The sequence below is a fragment of the Culex pipiens genome, chromosome 2 (genome assembly GCF_016801865.2).
Source record: "Culex pipiens pallens isolate TS chromosome 2, TS_CPP_V2, whole genome shotgun sequence".
NCBI lineage: Eukaryota > Metazoa > Arthropoda > Insecta > Diptera > Culicidae > Culex > Culex pipiens.
This window is the reverse complement of record NC_068938.1, coordinates 16,732,487-16,750,970: the sequence shown is the minus strand read 5'-3', so window position 1 is coordinate 16,750,970 and position 18,484 is coordinate 16,732,487. Positions and strand designations below refer to the sequence as shown.

Sequence of the window (18,484 nt, the reverse complement as noted above, 5' to 3'; positions counted from 1 at the left end):
TAAACTTCCTCCCTTAACTTCATGCACGTGTAGACAAAGGGACCCGGCATTCCAAGGTGAGACCATTTTTTCCTACTGTAAAACCTGAAAAACCACATTACGCTCACATTTCCTGGAAAGCTGGGCTCCCTCACCGGGATGGTCATCAATCTGGTCGTCGTTTCCTCTTTTTTTTCCTATCTGAGCAGGGTCCAGAGAAAAGGTGTAAATTGTATTCGCACGCAACTCGCACCGAGTCGTTGCAGCTCATGCCAGACAAATCACCTTTTTCCGGGACAGAACAAGACAAATTGGAGCCCGGCCTCGGAACGGGTATCAATCTCCTTCCTCCAAGGACGTCGACTCTGGCAGGCTGAATTTAATTTGTCCGGGGACTTTGGGTAAACAGCGTGTCCGACATGTGATTATTGGATTTTTTTGTGAGTTTTTCGTTGTTAATATTGAGAAGGATATTATGGGATACCAGGCGTCTCCATCGAAATTTATCTGATTATCAACTTTGATAAAACCAAAAAAAAACGTAATAGAAAAGCAACAACTCCGGGTAAGCCTATTGACATTTTCATCAATTTTATGAACCTTCAACAAGTCTTGTGCGAGAAAGGACGAAACCCCAAACCCCGGGACAGGTAATCAAGTTATGATGGAGATGTGACACACCGGGTTCGCCGAAAAGAAGCTCAAAAGAGTGTGCAACAAACAACGGAAGGTTATTACCTTATCAGGTGTTGTTGACTTCATGTTACTGGGCGAAAGGGCGTTTTTGGGAGGCTGCAAAAGATTGAAGGGTGGTGCTCGTTTCGGGTGAGATTGAGTCGGAAAATTTGGGTGGTAAACAAGTAGGAAATAAAGTGAGCTGATGATGAAAACGACGTCATAAATAGCCGGTTCCGTACACCTTTATTCAGTAACTACTGCATTTTGCCAATAAAGCAATTTTCTACAAAATCTGCCATTTTGCCTTCCTCACCTTACTGAGGAAAGGCTATAAAATCACTCGGAAAATGAACTTTTTAATTACACCTCCTAGACCTACCTTCATTTGTACATATCGACTCAGAATCACCAGCTGAGCAAATGTGTGTTTGGCTGTATGTAGACATGTGTACCAAGTCAATGTCACTAGAATATCTCGTCACAGGCTCAACCGATTTTGGCCATAAAGGTTTTAATCAATCTGTCTTAACGTCCCCTAAGTAGCTACTTAAATTCATGCAGCTTTATCATGTATTTAAAAAGTTATGTTAAAAACTGTTTCATATTAAATTAAAATTATGGTAAAAAGGGTGGTTTTTTCATGAAACCCTCACATGTTATATATTTTTAGAAAGCATATGAGAAGACCTTTTAGGTGGAGTAAGAATTTTCAAGATCAGACTTACCTATCTTAAATTACAAGCAGTTTAAAAAATGGTCTGAATTCACATAACCTCAACTGGTCGGGTCTGATCGCCACGAAAAAGCCGTGTAGAGGGATGTCATTTTCCTCAAATGCCGTGACTGTATAATCTTGACAAAAAGTCTGTAGGTAGTCTGTTTTTTTACTCATCACTTATTTTTATTAGGACTTCTTAGGTGCTGCGAACGTTAGGGGAGATCCATAAAAATATGGACACTTTAGGGGGATTGAAATCACTATAAATGAGAGGAAGGCACCAACCACCTAAAGGTGGATTAAGTAAATTGTATAAGAAAATTCAGAAATCTGTATCTTTTGAATGAATTTTTTGATCTATTTGGTGTCTTGGAAAAAGTTGAAGGCATGGATGAGGACTACACTGAAAAAAAAATGTTAAACGTTAAAAATTTTTTGGTGATTTTTAATTTCACGTTTTCTCACAGAAACTTGATTTGCAAAAACACACTATTTTTATTTTTTTATTTTCTTGTATGTTTAAGGAGACATCAAATGCTATATTTTCAGAAATTTCCAGAACGGGCAAAAAATCTTTTAACAAGTTATGAATTTTTAAATCAATGCTGATTTAAAAAAAAAAAATAAATATTGGTCGCAAAAAAAATTAAATTTCATTTTTCGATGTAAAATCTAATTTGAAATCATAAGGTACTTTAGTGACATTTTAATAAAGTGCACCGTTTTCAAGTTAACTTTCAGGTAACTTTTTTGAAAATAGTCACAGTATATCATTTTTTTTTTTCAATTAGTGCCCAGGTTTGCCAAATAAAAAAAAATATTGAAAAGCTGAGAAAATTGTCTACATTTTGCTTTTTTGAACTTTATTAATACGACCCTTAATTGTTGAGATATTGCCATGGAAAGGTTTGAAAACAGGAAAATTGATGTTTTCTTAGTCTCACCCAAACAAGCAACCATTTTCTAATGTTGATATCTCAGCAACGAATGGTCCGATTTACAACGTTAAAATATGAAATATTCGTAAAATTTTCCGATCTTTTCGAAAACAATATTTTTCTATTTTTTCAATCAAGACTAACATTTCAAAAGCGTGTAATATTGAATTTTTGGTCCTTTTGAAATGTTAGTCTTGATTTGAAAAGTTTGAAAATATTGTTTTCGAAAAGATCGGAAAATTTCACGAATGTTTCATATTGTTAATCAGACCGTTAGTTGCTGAGATATCGAATTTAAAAAATGGTGGGATTTTTGGGTGAGACTTAACATCAACATCAAAATATCATTTTTTTCATTTTAATCCAAAGTATCAACAAAGTTTAAAAAAGCTAAATATAGAGAATTTTCTCAGCTTTTCAAAAATATTTTTTTTCAAGAGTGAGCAAACATGGGCACTTATTTTTAGAAATAAATAACTGCGACTATTTTTTTTGCCTAAAAATGGCTATAACTTGAAAACGGTGCACTGAAATATTTTTGCGATCAGTAATTCGATTTTTTGAAAAAAAAAATCGGTATTGATTCAAAAATTAATAACTCGGTCAAAGATTTTTTGCCCATTCTGGAAATTTCTAAAATGATGGCATTTGATGTTCCCTAAAACATATCAGAAAATGAAAAAAAAATAAAAATAGTATTTTTGCAAATCAAGTGACTTGGTGAAATTAAAAATCATCAAATTTTTTTCAACGTGTTTAATTTTTTTTTCAATGTAGTCCTTATCTATACCTAAAACTTTGCCGAAGACGAATCGATCAAAAAATTCCTTCAAAAGATACAGATTTACAGACATTTTTTCAGCTTTTGGACAGTTGCCATTTTTGGATCAGTTTTGGATAGCTGCCAAATTGCCACTGCCAAAACATGATAGAATATGTAAAAAGTGAGCATTCCCCATAGTAAATTGAATAAACTTCCATACTAACTTCAGGTCAAAACTGGAACCACCAAACGTTGGCCAAATGAGCTCAAATTTACAGGCCAGCTTCTGGGGCCTCTGTGCTTGAAAATTCTGATTGATGCGCTCCAAATAAAAAAACACATTTTGTCTTCATCATGTATCCGTCAATCATGCTACTGAATACCCATTTAACAAGATTCTGATATATGAATTTTTGAAATAATATCAGATTTCGATATTAAAATCTAACTCAAAGTACCATGCTTCTCCATCGAAAGTTGTTCCCATTACATTTTCCTAGAGACGCATGGTGCCTTATGTTCTAAAAATGTATCGAAATCCACTTTTTTCACAAATAATAATGTCTCAAAATTCTGTTTATTGATACCTATTCATAATTTTTGGGTAGGGACCATCCACAAACCACGTGGACACTTTTTTTGAAATCTCAACCTCTCGACCATGGCCAGAGTTGAGGGACAAAATCTTTTTTTAAATATTTGCATCGGCATAACTGCTGAAAAAAAAAATGGAAAAAATCATTTGCTACACTCACTTTAAAGATAAAATCATGCCGTAACATAAATTTTTCTGATTTTATGTCACAATTTAAAAAATATAGAACAAACTTGAAATTTCAACGAAACCACAAGTACACTCAACGAAAAACTTTTTTCAAACACCGAAAACAATAATATTAATAAAACTGATGGAAAACTGTGATTTTCCGTTTTCTATTATATTATTATAACGAAAATGTTGAAGAATAACAAAACATTAGGAAAAACTTCAAGTAATACATGTATTTTTTAGTCTTTAAATTTATATAACGTAATTTCTTTTTATAAATAACAAACTTTATACATATGGCCCGCAAGCTCATTTGAGCTTCAAATTTAGCCCGGCATCCAAAAACTTTGAGCATCCCTGGTGTAGGCAGTGTTGAGGCACCCGTTTTTTGAAAATGCTAAATTCATATCGCTGTATCTCGGCAGTGATACAACCAAATGTCTTCAAATTTATTTTGGTGAAAGTTGAAAATGTATATTTTAATGTCCTGAAAACAGATTTGAAAAAGGTTAAGTTTGTGCTCAAACCAATCTTTGAAATTTTTGCCGATTTACATGTATGTAACCCCTTAATGTAGATTTAAAAAGTACATTAATGTTACTTTAAAATGGCATATTCCAAAATTGTTTAAAAATTAAGTAACGGAAAATGGCAATGTTTTTTTTTAACTTTGTAAGTGTTTTTTTCGATGAAAAATACGTTTTTTTCGGAATTTTGAGTACGCCACTAAATCGAGCGCCCAATTTTACATAAAAGTTCTTTTGACATCAAATATTTGCAAATTATTGAAAACACATCTTTTTTCGCATGTTCAAAAATGGAAGGGGTCGTACCGCCCCTCCGTCATGAGATATCAAGAAATGAACCTCGGATTCGTGATCAGGGACAAAAGCTACCTCTTAGGACAAAGTTTCATGCAAATCGAAGAGGGGTCGGGTCAACTGCTGCCTGAATTGGTGGAGAATTACCCTGATTATAAATAAAGAATTATGTTACCGTAAAACGGGGTGACTTTGATAGCCGGGGGTGAATTTGATAGGTTAGCGATTTTTCCGCAAAATGAAGAGTACAATTAAAATACTTAAGGAATGGTTCAGAAACATACTGACCGTGGTAGAGAAGTGTTCAAAGTACCTCATGAAGAACTTTTCATAAATTTTTGAAAAGTTTATAAAGTTAGTTAACTATAGTTAAGAAAATGTGAATGAAAGTCATTATTTTAAACTTCTCAAAGTGTCATGATTTTCTCTATGAACATGATTTTTAATCGAAAAACGGAATGCATTTTCGGATTCTTTGGACAATTTTCCACTAGGAGAAGGTTAAATAAGTTTGTAAATTATAAATAATATGTGTTTTTGAAACACAATTAAAAAAAATCTCCAAATTTATAGGCAAATTCAGTTGAACAAATTTCATGTAAAACGTGAAAACTTGTGATTCGTGCTTCGAATTCAGTTTAAAATGCAATATAAATCGATAATTTTATAAACAAAACTATTTTTAACAAATTTCAGGCAAAATTCCGACTTTTTAACAATTTTACCTAAAATTTATATGTATTTTGTTAAAAAGCTTATAAACTTAGTTTACTTAATATAAACATTGATTTTTTTCTTACGAACTATATCAGCTACTTTAGTGATGGTACATTTAACGTACAAATAAAGTTTGAACATCTTAAATATGATTTTAACAAGAAAAACTATGACTATCAAAGTCAACCCGGAATTAAAAAACTCGACATAAATTTCAATATTCCAAATTTCACTGCACCCAAGGAATTCGCACACTGCATACAATAACCGTTTCGTTTCATCGCTTCAGAAGAATGTTTTCCCTTGGCTGCTGTTCTGCTACTGTGAAAATGACACAAAAGTTCGCGCGCTTTTCCATCTTCCTTCGTGTGTCTGTGATGGATGTGTGCTGCCTTTTTCCGCATGATTGAACTACTACTGCTGCTTCCTTCCTCCTTGGAGTTCGTTGTACGCTCAAAACTTGGATGCCAGGAAGCCATTTTCATATTCATATGGAGAAGCATGAAAGGTGACGTGATTTTGGCGGAAAAGTGGAAATTTAAGGTTGAGTTTGATGTTTTCGATAACATTTCTGAGTTCTTCAGTTTATTTTAAATTTGATTTACCTAAAATTAAATTGGTTCAAAATTGACGACTTCCACCTTAAATGTAGATTCTTCAGGGATGGTGTTAAAAGTTTCGCTTGAATTCACGACGGGAGGGAAGACGAAAATGGGTCCCATAGCTTCATAAAATGAGATGAAAGCTCGCAGTGCTTTTGGTCCCCACCTTTGGGAATATTGATGGTATATGGTTGACACACATCCATCCTTGTGCGTGAAAAAAGTGGAAATATGATCAAGGTGAGCTGCTTTTGAGGGAAACGGGATTCATCTTCGCATGAGTTTGAAGTTGTCATTTTAAAAAATTCTATTGAATATTTAAATGTTTAAAATTGTTTTTTAAGACCATCAGTGTCTTATTTTCATTGAAATCTAAAAAATCAAGCTTTAAGGCAACCCCAACAAGATAATCATTCCTTTGAAGCTTCTCCTCCCTTCTTTAAAGTTTAATTCCACCTCTAACCCGTAATCATTACGCCGTGTCGTGTTTTCCTTTGTCGGCGCAAGGACATTTCCACCGGACGTCAACGACATCGGTACAAACGACCAATTCCACGGATTTAGCCTTCCGCCCCGAGATTCCTTGTTCTTTCGTTGGTCATTACATTTATTAGAATTGCTTATGTAGCCGTTTTCTACCACCCACCCCCCCCCCCCCCTTCCCCCTGCCAGAAGTAATTCCAGACTCAGACTGAAATTTCTCGGGGTTGGATTTTTTGTTTTCAATGGGAATCGCGTTTCTATGGCAGCCCCTCGTTGGACATGTCACCATCAACTGGGGGAGGATGTGGCCAAATCAGTGGACGCGAACAGATTCCGATGTTGAAATTAATCCGATCAGAACGTTCCGTTCCCCGTCCATCAGTCAAGAGCTCTGAGGCTTTGATTGCGGAAATTGGATGCCAACCGACCATTCTTTGAGGATGTGATGAACGGGCTCTGCGATGGTTTCCATGGAATTGGTACGTGAGGAGTGGGGGAAGAATCAGGTGAATAGAAAAGGACTATTTTTTGTAATGATCAGTTGAGGCAATTGGATTTCAATTTAACATTTTCAGTGGGAATTTTATAACTTACTCCTACTTACTCTAATACACTAGACTTTCAATTTTCAGAAAATGAATACAAATTATTCATAACCGATTGGCATACTTCTCACAATTTCCATTTTTCCTCTCTCTTCATATTCCAGAACTCATCACCATCTCGCCGAGATGCCACCCGGAAAAACGTACCACTCGTGATTGAATTGAATGTAAATTTTCGCTACAACACCACTTGTGCCACCAAGCGTTGGCAAATCAACATCCATTCTCACCGTCGAGAAAAGTCAGAGTCGCACACACACACACACAAGAGCACCTCCCTGCACACGATGATAAAAATGCATTGCAGAGAAAATGCACTCAACAAAATGAATGCATAAATAAATAAAGCATAAATCATAAACCTTGTTGCAACCTGCGCGAACATCGTCTGTTCGTCGTACCTGAGTTCTATACCACGTGTGTGTGAAAGGAAGAGACCCTTCATCCAGGTGGATTTGCGCGCAAAGCCGGTGGAAAAACCGACATCGTTAAAGAATTTTCATTCACACGTGGTGCGCAGTGTTCACCGCTTTTCCACGCCGTGTCACACACCACTGTAAAGTGTGCGCGCGAGTTTAGATGAGTGGGGCCGTGTTGTGGGTCGCGAGGGAAAATTGCATGAAGAGTGACGTAAATTTGATTGCAATTTTTTGTCCTCGCCGACACCGGTAATGTGAAGAAGAGCGGCGGCGCAACTACTAGAACGATAGTGGAGAGAAGTTGCTGTTGGTTCTAGTGTTCTGGGTGGAAAAACATTGCAAGTGACTATGAGTGATAGATAAGGGTGGTGTGGTTTAAAATTTTATGGAAAAGAAAATACTAAGAAAATAACTAGATTTTACATTTCTTAACTAAGATATCAAAAATCATATTTTAATTGTTCATAATTATTTACTTACTTACTTATGCGTCCTGCTCCCCAGTTGAGCGAAGGATTTCCACTGTTGACGGTTCTCTGCTTTCGCCTTCACTTGGCGGCAACTTAACGAATCGTCAAAAGCACTAATTTCCTGGTGGAGGCTTCTCCGCCATGTGCCTCTTGGTCTGCCCCGGCCGCGTTGTCCTTGTGGGTTCCAGTCCAGTGCTTCTCGGAAGATCTCGTGCGCATCTTTTCGTAGCGTGTGGCCGATCCATCTTCACTTGCGCTCCCGGATTTCGATGTGTGTACATAATTATTGCTATTTCAAAATCATCTAAAAAATCACGAGGCAACACATATTTTTCCAAAAACTAAATTTTTTTAAAGCGGATATTTTTCAGCTATAAACCATTTTTAATGCATTTTCCCGTGTTTCATTTTTTAATGTTTTGAATCGTTTATACACGTTTTAATTTTTTGTGGTATTTCAAAGTGCAGTTGCCAAAAAGTTAACGTCATGATTCTAATTCCCGGACGCTTCGAAACCTGGACACTACATCTTGTTTTATCAATTATTTGGATATAAGTTCGCATTATGAATGTCAAAACTGTGTTATTTTATGAATTCCAACATCAACTTTCATTTAAAGTTTGTTTGAACGCTGTAGTTAATGCAAAAACAATTAAATACAATAAAATTAAAAGTTTACCAAAAATGCGAAACATTTCACTTGAAATATTTCATAGGCGTTCGAAGCACCGGGAAAGCAAAGCAAAAATTTTTTGGTTTCGATTTCCTTAAATTCTAGCAAATTTTTGTGTAAACTATCGATTGTCATGGATGTAAACAGCTTATTTGAGACCTAAAGAATGCCATTCACTAACATTTCAGTCCAAATTTGTGCGATTCATAAGTAAAATTGAGTGTCCGGAATTCGAAGCAAAAGTGTCCGGATTTCGAATCAGCTTTTATCAGTGTCCGGAATTCGAAGCATATTTTAATTTTAGAATTCTGATGAAAAATTGTTAGAAAAAACATATTTTGCATGCATTTTCTTGAAACTGACTGTTCATACTACATCCTCATGATATTTCTACATTTCTAACTTATTACATGATTTTTCGCCAGATATAACAAAAATGATATCATGACGTTACTTATCGAAAAAAAAAATTGTCAAGACAAAGAAATTGTTCGATAGCAAAATGATTGCAAAATGCATGTAATGCTGAATAAAATATTTCATAATTCCTTTTTCCATTCAAATTTTGAAAAAACAGCCAAAATTTTTTTTTGATTTATTTTTTTGCATGTTGCCAACAATTTTTTTATTTTTTCCAATTTTGGAAATTGTCAAATTAATTTTATATTTTTAGTCTCGCATAAATACATAATTTAATTAGTTATTACTCAATATATTTTGATTTTTTGAGCAAACAATATTTCTCGTCATAAATCATTTTTGAAGTCGAAAAATCATCTGTTTCGTTCAGTTTTTAAAAATAAAATGAAAATCATGAAACATATTTAATTTTTTAAAAAAATCATATTTAAATGTTGCTTTTTTGCACAATCTTCCAACTAAAGAAATGTTTTCTGTTCTTGGAAATGTAAAAAAATATGTTTTTGCAGCGGTGCTTTATTTTAATGATTGTAATATTAATGTTTAAATCTTATTTCAGAGTTTAAAATTTAAATTAAAAAAAGCATCAAAGGAAAAAAATGTTGTTTTAAAACAAACAGTTTAAATTATTTTCTCTGTTCTGAGATCATAGCTGCCTTTTTTCTAACGGAATGTCAGCTACAGATAGATTTGCATTATTTTATTTGAAGGTTCTGATGGAATGTTTCTTTTTTTTTTGTTTATGCAGAAAAAATATTAACATTTTTTAATTATTATAGAAAAATAAAAAATAAAATTACACTGAACGATTTTTTAACATTTTTGTGAAATAAGTGATATAATATGCATTTCTTACCAGTTCAGTTGATTGCAATCAATGATTTTCGAAAAAATGTATGCATCGGCTAGTTTTTTTTGCAATAGAAAATTGTATTGGACTTTATTTTTAAAAAAAGTCACCAAACAATGGATTTAACTTGAGAACGGTGCACTTTATCCAAATTTTACTAGAGTACTTTTTGATTGCAAATTTGATTAAACATCGAAAAATGAAGTTGAAAAATTTGTGCGACCAATTTTTCGATTTTTTGAAAAAATCAGTATTGATTCAAAAATTTATAACTCGCTCAAAGATTTTTTGCACAACCTGGAAATTTCTGAAAAGTTGGCATTTGATGTCCTCTTAAACATATAAGAAAATAAAAAAATAAAAATAGTGTTTTTTTGCAAATCAAGTTTTAGTGATAAAAAGTTAAATAAAAAATCATCAAATTTTTTTTACTGTGCATAATTTTTTTTCAATGTAGTCCATATCCATACCTACAACTTTGCCGAAGACACCAAATCGATCAAAAAATTCCTTCAAAAGATACAGATTTTTGAATTATCACATATCATTTTTGTATGGACAGCCAAATTTGTATGGAAAACTATATGGACAAACAAATGATGCAAAATGGCTTCTTTGGGCATACCGAAGGCACCAAAAAAGTTTCAGTCGGATTAAAAAATACAAAAAATAAAATTTAAGAAAAAGACCGATTTCAAAGAGAATTGCTCAATATGTAAAAGTTTCCAAAGGCCGGTTGACACTGCCTTAAGTTCTAATATTTGAGGGTTGGGAATTAAAGTTTTGCAGAGATTATATGGCAAAAAAGTGGACAATTTTTGTTTAAGGGAGTTCTTGGACGATGCCTGAGATATGTAGGTACTTTTCACACAAAATATTGAACTGTTCAAAATAACCATTTTTGAAAATCTCGTTTTGGTTGATATAAAATCATTTGGCAGTGTTGCTAATAGTTACAAGAAATCATGATTTAAAAAAACGTGAGATTAAGTTGAAACTGTTTGAATTCTATTTTCAGATGGAAAACCAATATTTTATTTATTTAATACTTAAGGAATGTATTTTTTTCTCTCCTCGCGTGTTCGGTTTTTAATTTCTATTGTAAACTATATTTCAGAACAAACTGAAATATTATTATTATATCAAACAAAAAAATCCCAGAATCTTTTTATTCGAATGATGTTCAGTTCTTTATGATTGCTTAGAGAAAACGATTCTGTTTCTAATTTTTTTCTTGATGTTTTTTCTATCATTTTTTGAGCTCAGAGTTTCTAGATCATTAATCAGTTATTAATTGTTCAGGAGTTCCTATTATTATTAACTTTTTGTTAAACAAATTTAAGTTTGTTTGTTGTTTATTGTTTTTTCAAGCCACTATGAATATAATTTGTTATTTTCATAAACATTTGCTTAATTTTTTTTAATATTTCGTATTTGACCTCCCTCCCTTTCAACTCGGGCCTAAAAATTAGAAGCAAATAATATTATTTTTTCAAAAGAAAAAAAACACCAACAGAAGTTTTATCAATGATTATCAATTTGAAGTGCATTTTTCTGCGTTGTGTTTCGTTTCGAAATATTTTGCCAAATTTGTATGGAAAATTATATGGACAAACTAATGATGCCAAATGGCTTCTTTGGGCATACCGAAGGCACCAAAAAAGTTTCAGTTGGATTAAAAAATACCAAAAAAAATCGAATGACCGAAATCTGAGAGAATTGCTCTATTATACCAAAACTACTTACCCAATTCCAACTTTTTCGGTTTTCCATACTTCTAACCTACGGGATTGCCGTTTTAACTTTATATCCGAAGAAAAGGTGATTATAAAAGGGGTGTCCAAATTACCCTTACTGTCCATATTACCCCAAACTCCCTTAGGTATGATTAAGGACTACCCTGAAAAAATGGTACACTGTAAAAAATTGTTGATTTGTTGACGAAAACTGGAATCGTCACTAAAAAATGAATTGAAAAAAAAAAACACTATATTTATTTTTTTTATTTTAAGAGGACACCAACTGCCAACTTTTCTGAAATTTTCAGAATGTGCAAAAAAACGATTGACCAAGTTATGATTTTTTGAAACAATACTGATTTTTTCAAAAAATCGAAATAATGGTCGCAAAAATATTTCAACTTTATTTTTCTATGTGAAATCGAATTTGCAATAAAAAAGTGCTTTAGTGAAATTTTGATAAAGTGCACCATTGTCAGCCATTTGAGCCATTTTCAGGTAACTTTTTTGGAAATAGTCACAGTTATTCATTTTATAAAATTAGTGCACATGTTTGCCCAATTTTGAAAAAAATATTTTTAAAAAGCTGAGAAAATTCACTATATTTTGCTTTATTGCATTTTGTTGATACCGCACCTAGTTGCTGAGATGTTGCCATGCAAAGGTTTGAAAACAGAAAAATCGAAGTTTACTAAGTCTCATTCAAACAACTTATCATTTTCTAATGTCAATATCTCAGCCACTAATGGTCCGATTTTCAATTTTAAAATATGAAATATTCGTAATTTACCGTTCTTTCCATAATCAATTATCATTTTTTTTACACAAGATTAAAACTTTAAAAGGACGTTATATTGAATATTATTTTGTTGTTGTTATGTTTTGTTCTTTATATTACAGAAAGGCAATAGTGAGATTTGAGTATAATTTTTTAGTCACCAAAGTGTACAACCATTATTTGAAAATTTTAGATCTTTTCTATAAAAAAATAATTCAAGGAAATCTTCGAATTAGGCATCTTTAGTTTGGAGCGAATTGGTCAACTGATATCTATATAAAAACAACCCGAGCAGACGGAAATAACGTGGGAATAACATTTTTTGATATTTGAAAAAACTAGGCCAATAACATTTTATGTTATTTATAACAAGATTTGTTATTCGCTGTTATGATTTTTTTTGTTATTGGATTGTTATTGTAATAACAGACTTATAACATTTTTGGTTATTCTTCGAACAAATCCATGTTATTATATTTTGTTATTTTAACAACTAATCCGATCATCCCAATAACAGTTGAAGTTATTCTTCCATAACAAAAAATGTTATTCCCAAGTTGTTTTGGCTTTCAACCAATGTCAGACCAATAACAAATTTTGATATGATAACATAAACTGATATTAAACTCTTATTCAAAAATGGATTTTGCATGAATATTCCATAACAATTTTAGTTATTTTAACAGTATTTGTGATTGAAATGGCATGAATTTTGTTATTACCGTCTGCCCGGGAACAGCTTTTTAAACGAAATATTTTTAAGAGATTGAAACAAATAACGAAGACTTACAACAATGTTATTCTTGTATGACAAATCGGCAACGCCTGCAAGAACACCAAACTTTTGCAATTCTTCACGAAATTCATCACCCGTTGACAAATTTCTCGAACACGTGTGTTCCCCTCTTCTCCTCTTCTCAGCAATAAATTCCGAGAGGCATCGTTTTGAATTTTTCCACTTCCCGGAAATTTGTTCCGATATTTTCATCCCAAGCCGGTGACGGTGAGGTGACTTCCCCGAGCCACCACACCATATCTTGATCCCCACGCCCAATCCACTTCCAGCACACAGACACACTGCACACACAAAAGGTAGTAAAAAATGAGCTTCATAATAAAACTCGTGTAACTTTTCCAGGAAAGTCATCATCACAAGGGGTGGTTGGCTGGCGGTGTCGAAAGTCAAGCGCAGGAAAAACCAGCAAAAGTGAGTGAACCAAGCGCGGAATGAAAAGCTTCTAACCCCTTGGAGGTGGCTTTCAGTGCAACCTGTGGGGGTGGTGGTTCGAGAAGAAAAAAAGTGAGACTACCTTTATCTACCTGGTTGAGCTGGGGAGGTTTCTTTTTTGTGCATGTCGAAAATTGGAAATCATCCTTCCCCCCGAGTGAAAGTGAGAGGCAGGTCGGCGGTGCTGCCCGCCAAGACAGGAAAAATAACCTCCTCCGCCGGCTGAACAAATGGACTGTCATGAATTATGAAAATGATTTAACGCTGGAGCCAAGCATCAGCAGCCCAAGTAGCAGCACGCGATGGATGGGGAAAACCGTATCATTCTCAACGTCGGTGGCATCAGGTGAGTCTTTTTTGCCTTCCTCACCTCAATGAGGAAAGGCTATAAAATCACTCAAAAAATGAACTTCTTTATTTGACCTCGTAGACCCACCTTTACGTATACCTATCGACTCAGAATCAAATTCTGAACAAATGTCTGTGCGTGTGTCTGGATGTGAGTCCGTGCATCGAAAAATATGCACTCGATTATCTCCAGACTGGCTGAACCGATTTGGACCGTTTTGGTCTCATTCGATCCGTCTTGGGGTCCTACAAGACCCTAGTTAATATTATGAAGTTTAGAAAAGTACTTCAAAAGTTATGCTAAAAAAACGATTTTAGCTAAACTTCGGAAGATTGTAAAAAGGGTGGTTTTTGTAAGAAAACCCATCATGCTATATATTATTAGAAAGGTATTTGAAAGACCTTTCCAACGCGTTGGATTGGAGATCTGACAACCCCATCAAAAGTTATGAGCACTTAAGTGTTATTTATAGACTTTTTTGAAGCCGGATCTCAAATATTTTGATGAGTTGTCCGGTTCTATCATGCGACCCATTGTTGGATAGGTAATCAAAAGACCTTTCCAACAAGCCCAAAAGATTGAAGATCTGACAACCCTATCAAAAGTTATGAGTACATTAGTGTTTTTGATGCACTTTTTTGAGGCCGGATCTCAGATAATTTGATAAAAAACAAGTGTTATTTATACACTTTTTTGAGAATGTGTAGTGTCTTTACTTTATGAATGTGAGGAAGGCACCAATCACCTAAAGGTGGATTAAGTGACGTTTTTTTTTCTTCATTCCTCTACAGGACATGATGATCCTCTTACACTGATTTCAGCGAACTGACCACAAGGAGGAAGAGAGCTCATCAAATGGCTTGTTTTAACTTATTTTTAATTGCAAACATTTTTAATTTAAGAATTTCTTAAAAAACTTGGAAAAACTGGAAAAAATTGCTTGTCTAAATTCAGATTCCAAAATTTCCAAAATGTTTTTAAAGTCAAACTTTTATCGGTGTTCTCCTGAGTAGACTTCAACTGTATATTGCTGTTTGTTTTTGTAAATGACACCCGGAAGTATGAAATACACTTCTGGTTTATGTTTTTCGCTTCATGAAAAGCAATGACCAAACATCCCCTCCCCCACCCCCCATCTAAGTCCAGTTTCCCAGCAGTCAGAGAAAACTGTACTTTATCATTTGGGTGACCATCTCAGGATGAAGCGCACGTTTTTCCGTATATTTTTCATTAGTCACCTGTTGCGGCATTGGACACTCCGTCAGGCTCACTCCTGCCGGAAGAAGGAAGCCTGATAACGGTGAGACATTTTGTAACGAATTTGTCTTGTTGGATCTGCTGTGGGTGGGAGACAAAAAAAATCACGGAGTCATCCCGACTAAAGTTGGGGCTATCTCGGTGAGTAATGGGAAAAAGTTTGCGGTTTAACTTGGGCAATTTTGACTTATCTTTTTATCATCGTATTTTTATGATATTTGCAGCTGTCATGATTTGAACAGAGGCATTTTAGTACCCGGGCAGACGGTAATAACAAAATTCATGCCATTTCAATAACAAATACTGTTAAAATAACAAGAAGTGTTATGGAATATTCTTGAAAAATCCTGGTCGAGAACAGAACACTGATGAAGTCTGCAAGTAGTAGACGAAATACGTATCTGTCAAGATATTAAAAATATATAGCGGAATTAAAAGGAACAACTCGTCTCTTTGTATTGGCATAAGAGTTTAATAACAGTTTATGTTAGCATAACAAAATTTGTTATTGATCTGATATTGGTTGAAAGCCAAAACAACTTTGGAATAACATGTTTTGTTATGGAAAAATACCTCCAACTGTTATTGGGATGATCGGATTAGTTGTTAAAATAACAAAAAATAATAACAAAGATTTGTTTGAAGAATAAATAAAAGTGTTATAAGTCTGTTATTACAATAACAATACAATAACAAAAATTTCATAACGGCGAATAACAAATCTTGTTATAAATAACATAAAATGTTATTGGCCTAGTATTTTCAAATATCAAAAAATGTTATTCCAAAGTTATTTCCGTCTGCTCGGGTAAGAATTTGTTTTTGAACAAATTTGTCTCTTTTATCAAAAATCTACATCAGAATGTTGCGTGCGGTGGCAAAATACAATTTATTCAATATTTGTTGTATTTATTCATTTCAACATAGAATTTTAGGCGGTGATGAAATGTTAAGAAAATGCATTTGATTATTTAAAAGGCAATTTACCTTTAAATTTGGACTAATATGGGGTCGCGGAGCTCAAATTTTATGTGAGAAAATAAAAAAAACACATTTTTTTTTTCAAATAATCGAGTCTAGACTGTAGTTTTAGATACAAGGGCTGAAAAGTTAAAAATGAATATGAAATGGGTGCAGAAAAGTTGAAATTTTCAACACTCGTATCGAAAATTAATACCTTTCAAACTTATTATGATTTGAATGGAGAACAGACAAAACAAGGGTGTTTGAAAAAATCGTTGCTAAAATTGATTTTTTTAAGCACTCGTCGTTTGTATCCAACTCGGTATACCTCATTGGGTGAACGTACAATTCATGCATGCATGATTTTCTCTTTTCAACGTGTTGCAAAATATGCAATTATAGTATTATTTATACTTTTTTTTTCTTTGACAAACGCAGAAGTCAAATAAGAACAATATTTCAAATTTAAGAAATTAAATTCGTAATTTTAAAAAAAATCGCACTGTGTTCTTGAAACTCAGAATTTATAAAGAGCATGGAAAAGCCAGATTCGAAAAAAAAATAAAAAAATTGCATTGTATTCTTAACAATTTCCTGTTTTAGATTTTCATGAACTAGTTTTGACCCCACATTTTTTTTGGGCGTTCTAGACTAATTTTCATGTTTGGTTAGTTAAATGTGGACACTTTTCAACAAGGGTTTCCAATTTGGCCTCAGAATGGCAAATAATTATTATAGTATCTTATTTCAATCTGTCATACGATAATTCATGAATTATTTGGTAATTAATGGTAATTAGAGTAATTAAATGTAATTGATGAAAATAGAAGTAATGATTAAGTAATTAAAGTAATTAAAAATGATAAAATTTCAACTTGTTAAATGAACTTTGAATTTAATTTAAAAAAAGAATAACATAAAATGATTTTAAAATAACTGGTGCTAAATGGGACTTATGTGTGTGTGTGTGTGTGCAACCAACCAAACGGGACCACGCGGTCGCTTCTTACAAATTGAGTTGTTTCCATGTATTTTTTTAGTTCTGCATTCTATACATGCAAATAACTCGCATAGGCATTTGGATGGTGTTAGCTCTGCCGAGCTTCGGTGACCCATTTCTACGCTGGCTAGCCGAGCGCGAGGTCCCTCAGCTTGAGTCGACAAGCCCCGCCCTGAAGAACGTTTGCATCAATCGGATTCAAACGTTATTTAGAACTTCCGAACCCTTGTCAAATGGACAAGGACCCAGCGCGTATATAGTAACAGTAACAGTATTCCTAATTCCAGTCATAGCCTACCAACCAAGTCGCGATGGCCTAGTGGTTAGCATTTTTGCTTACCAATCCAAAGGACGGGGGATCGAACCCCGACTCGAGCGACTTTGATTTTTCGTTCATGTTCAGAGTTTCAAGATTTATATTTCCTATAATTTCTCGTTGGGAGCAGATGGGAGTCGAACCCAGGACCATTCGCTTACAAAGCGAACACCGTAACCAGTCAGCCACGGCCGCTCCTTGGTGCTAAATGGGACTTATCCATCAAAATTCTCTATAAAAAAATTAATACAATGTTGACAAGAAATTGAAGTTGGTGATCTACTCTTCTTGATGTTGAGAGAAGAAAGATAAAGATTGCATTAATTCCAATGGCATTGTTTAACAATGAAGTGGTTCAATCTCCAAAAAGCCGCTGGAAATATTGTTTCAAAATGAGGGGAAAATCAAAGCATTTCAAAAATTTTCAAGAAAAGAAGTGAAATCAGTTGAAATTAATTCGAAAATCATCTTTTACGTTGTATTTCATTTACAATATATTTGGCCTCATTTAAAAAAATATATATTTGCTGTTTCTGAGACAAATTTTCAACCTTAAAAATTAAACTTTTCGAAATTTTGCTACGATTCGAATGAAATTTTATCAATTTTAAATCTATGCATACATAATGAAGTCTCTTTAAACGCACTTTTTATAATAACTCCTCAATTTATAATTATTTTTTTTATAATCGGCTAATATGCTGAAGCTGAAGTTAAAACTTTATTTTGTTTTATTTACTTAATAAATTTCGTTATTTTTTGATTTTTTTCATGAATTGGTTGAAATAAGTTTTGATTGGAACATAATTCATAAAATAACCTTTAGACGCAGACTCAAATTCGGAATCTAACAATTTTACGAGCAACAAATTATTCTTTTTTAATGTTTATGCGTTGCTCGATAAAAACAGAGAGTAATTTTTTGTCAAACATCTTCAAAACTGCAAT

The 18,484-nt window shown here is 33.5% G+C and overlaps 1 protein-coding gene across 2 annotated transcripts in view; it reads left to right on the top strand.

Annotated features, from left to right (window-relative positions):
* LOC120417727 (potassium voltage-gated channel protein Shaw-like) overlaps positions 1-18,484 on the top strand; it is a 203,128-nt gene that overhangs the window by 80,581 nt on the left and 104,063 nt on the right. Inside the window, exons 2-3 of one of the 2 annotated variants that reach the window (XM_039579880.2) lie at positions 7,178-7,240; positions 13,562-13,997. In XM_039579880.2, the coding sequence (XP_039435814.1) occupies positions 13,954-13,997 (44 nt within the window). In that variant the 5' untranslated portion in view covers positions 7,178-7,240; positions 13,562-13,953. The remainder of the gene's footprint in view (positions 1-7,177; positions 7,241-13,561; positions 13,998-18,484) is intronic. The other variant, XM_039579881.2, reaches the window with a different exon arrangement.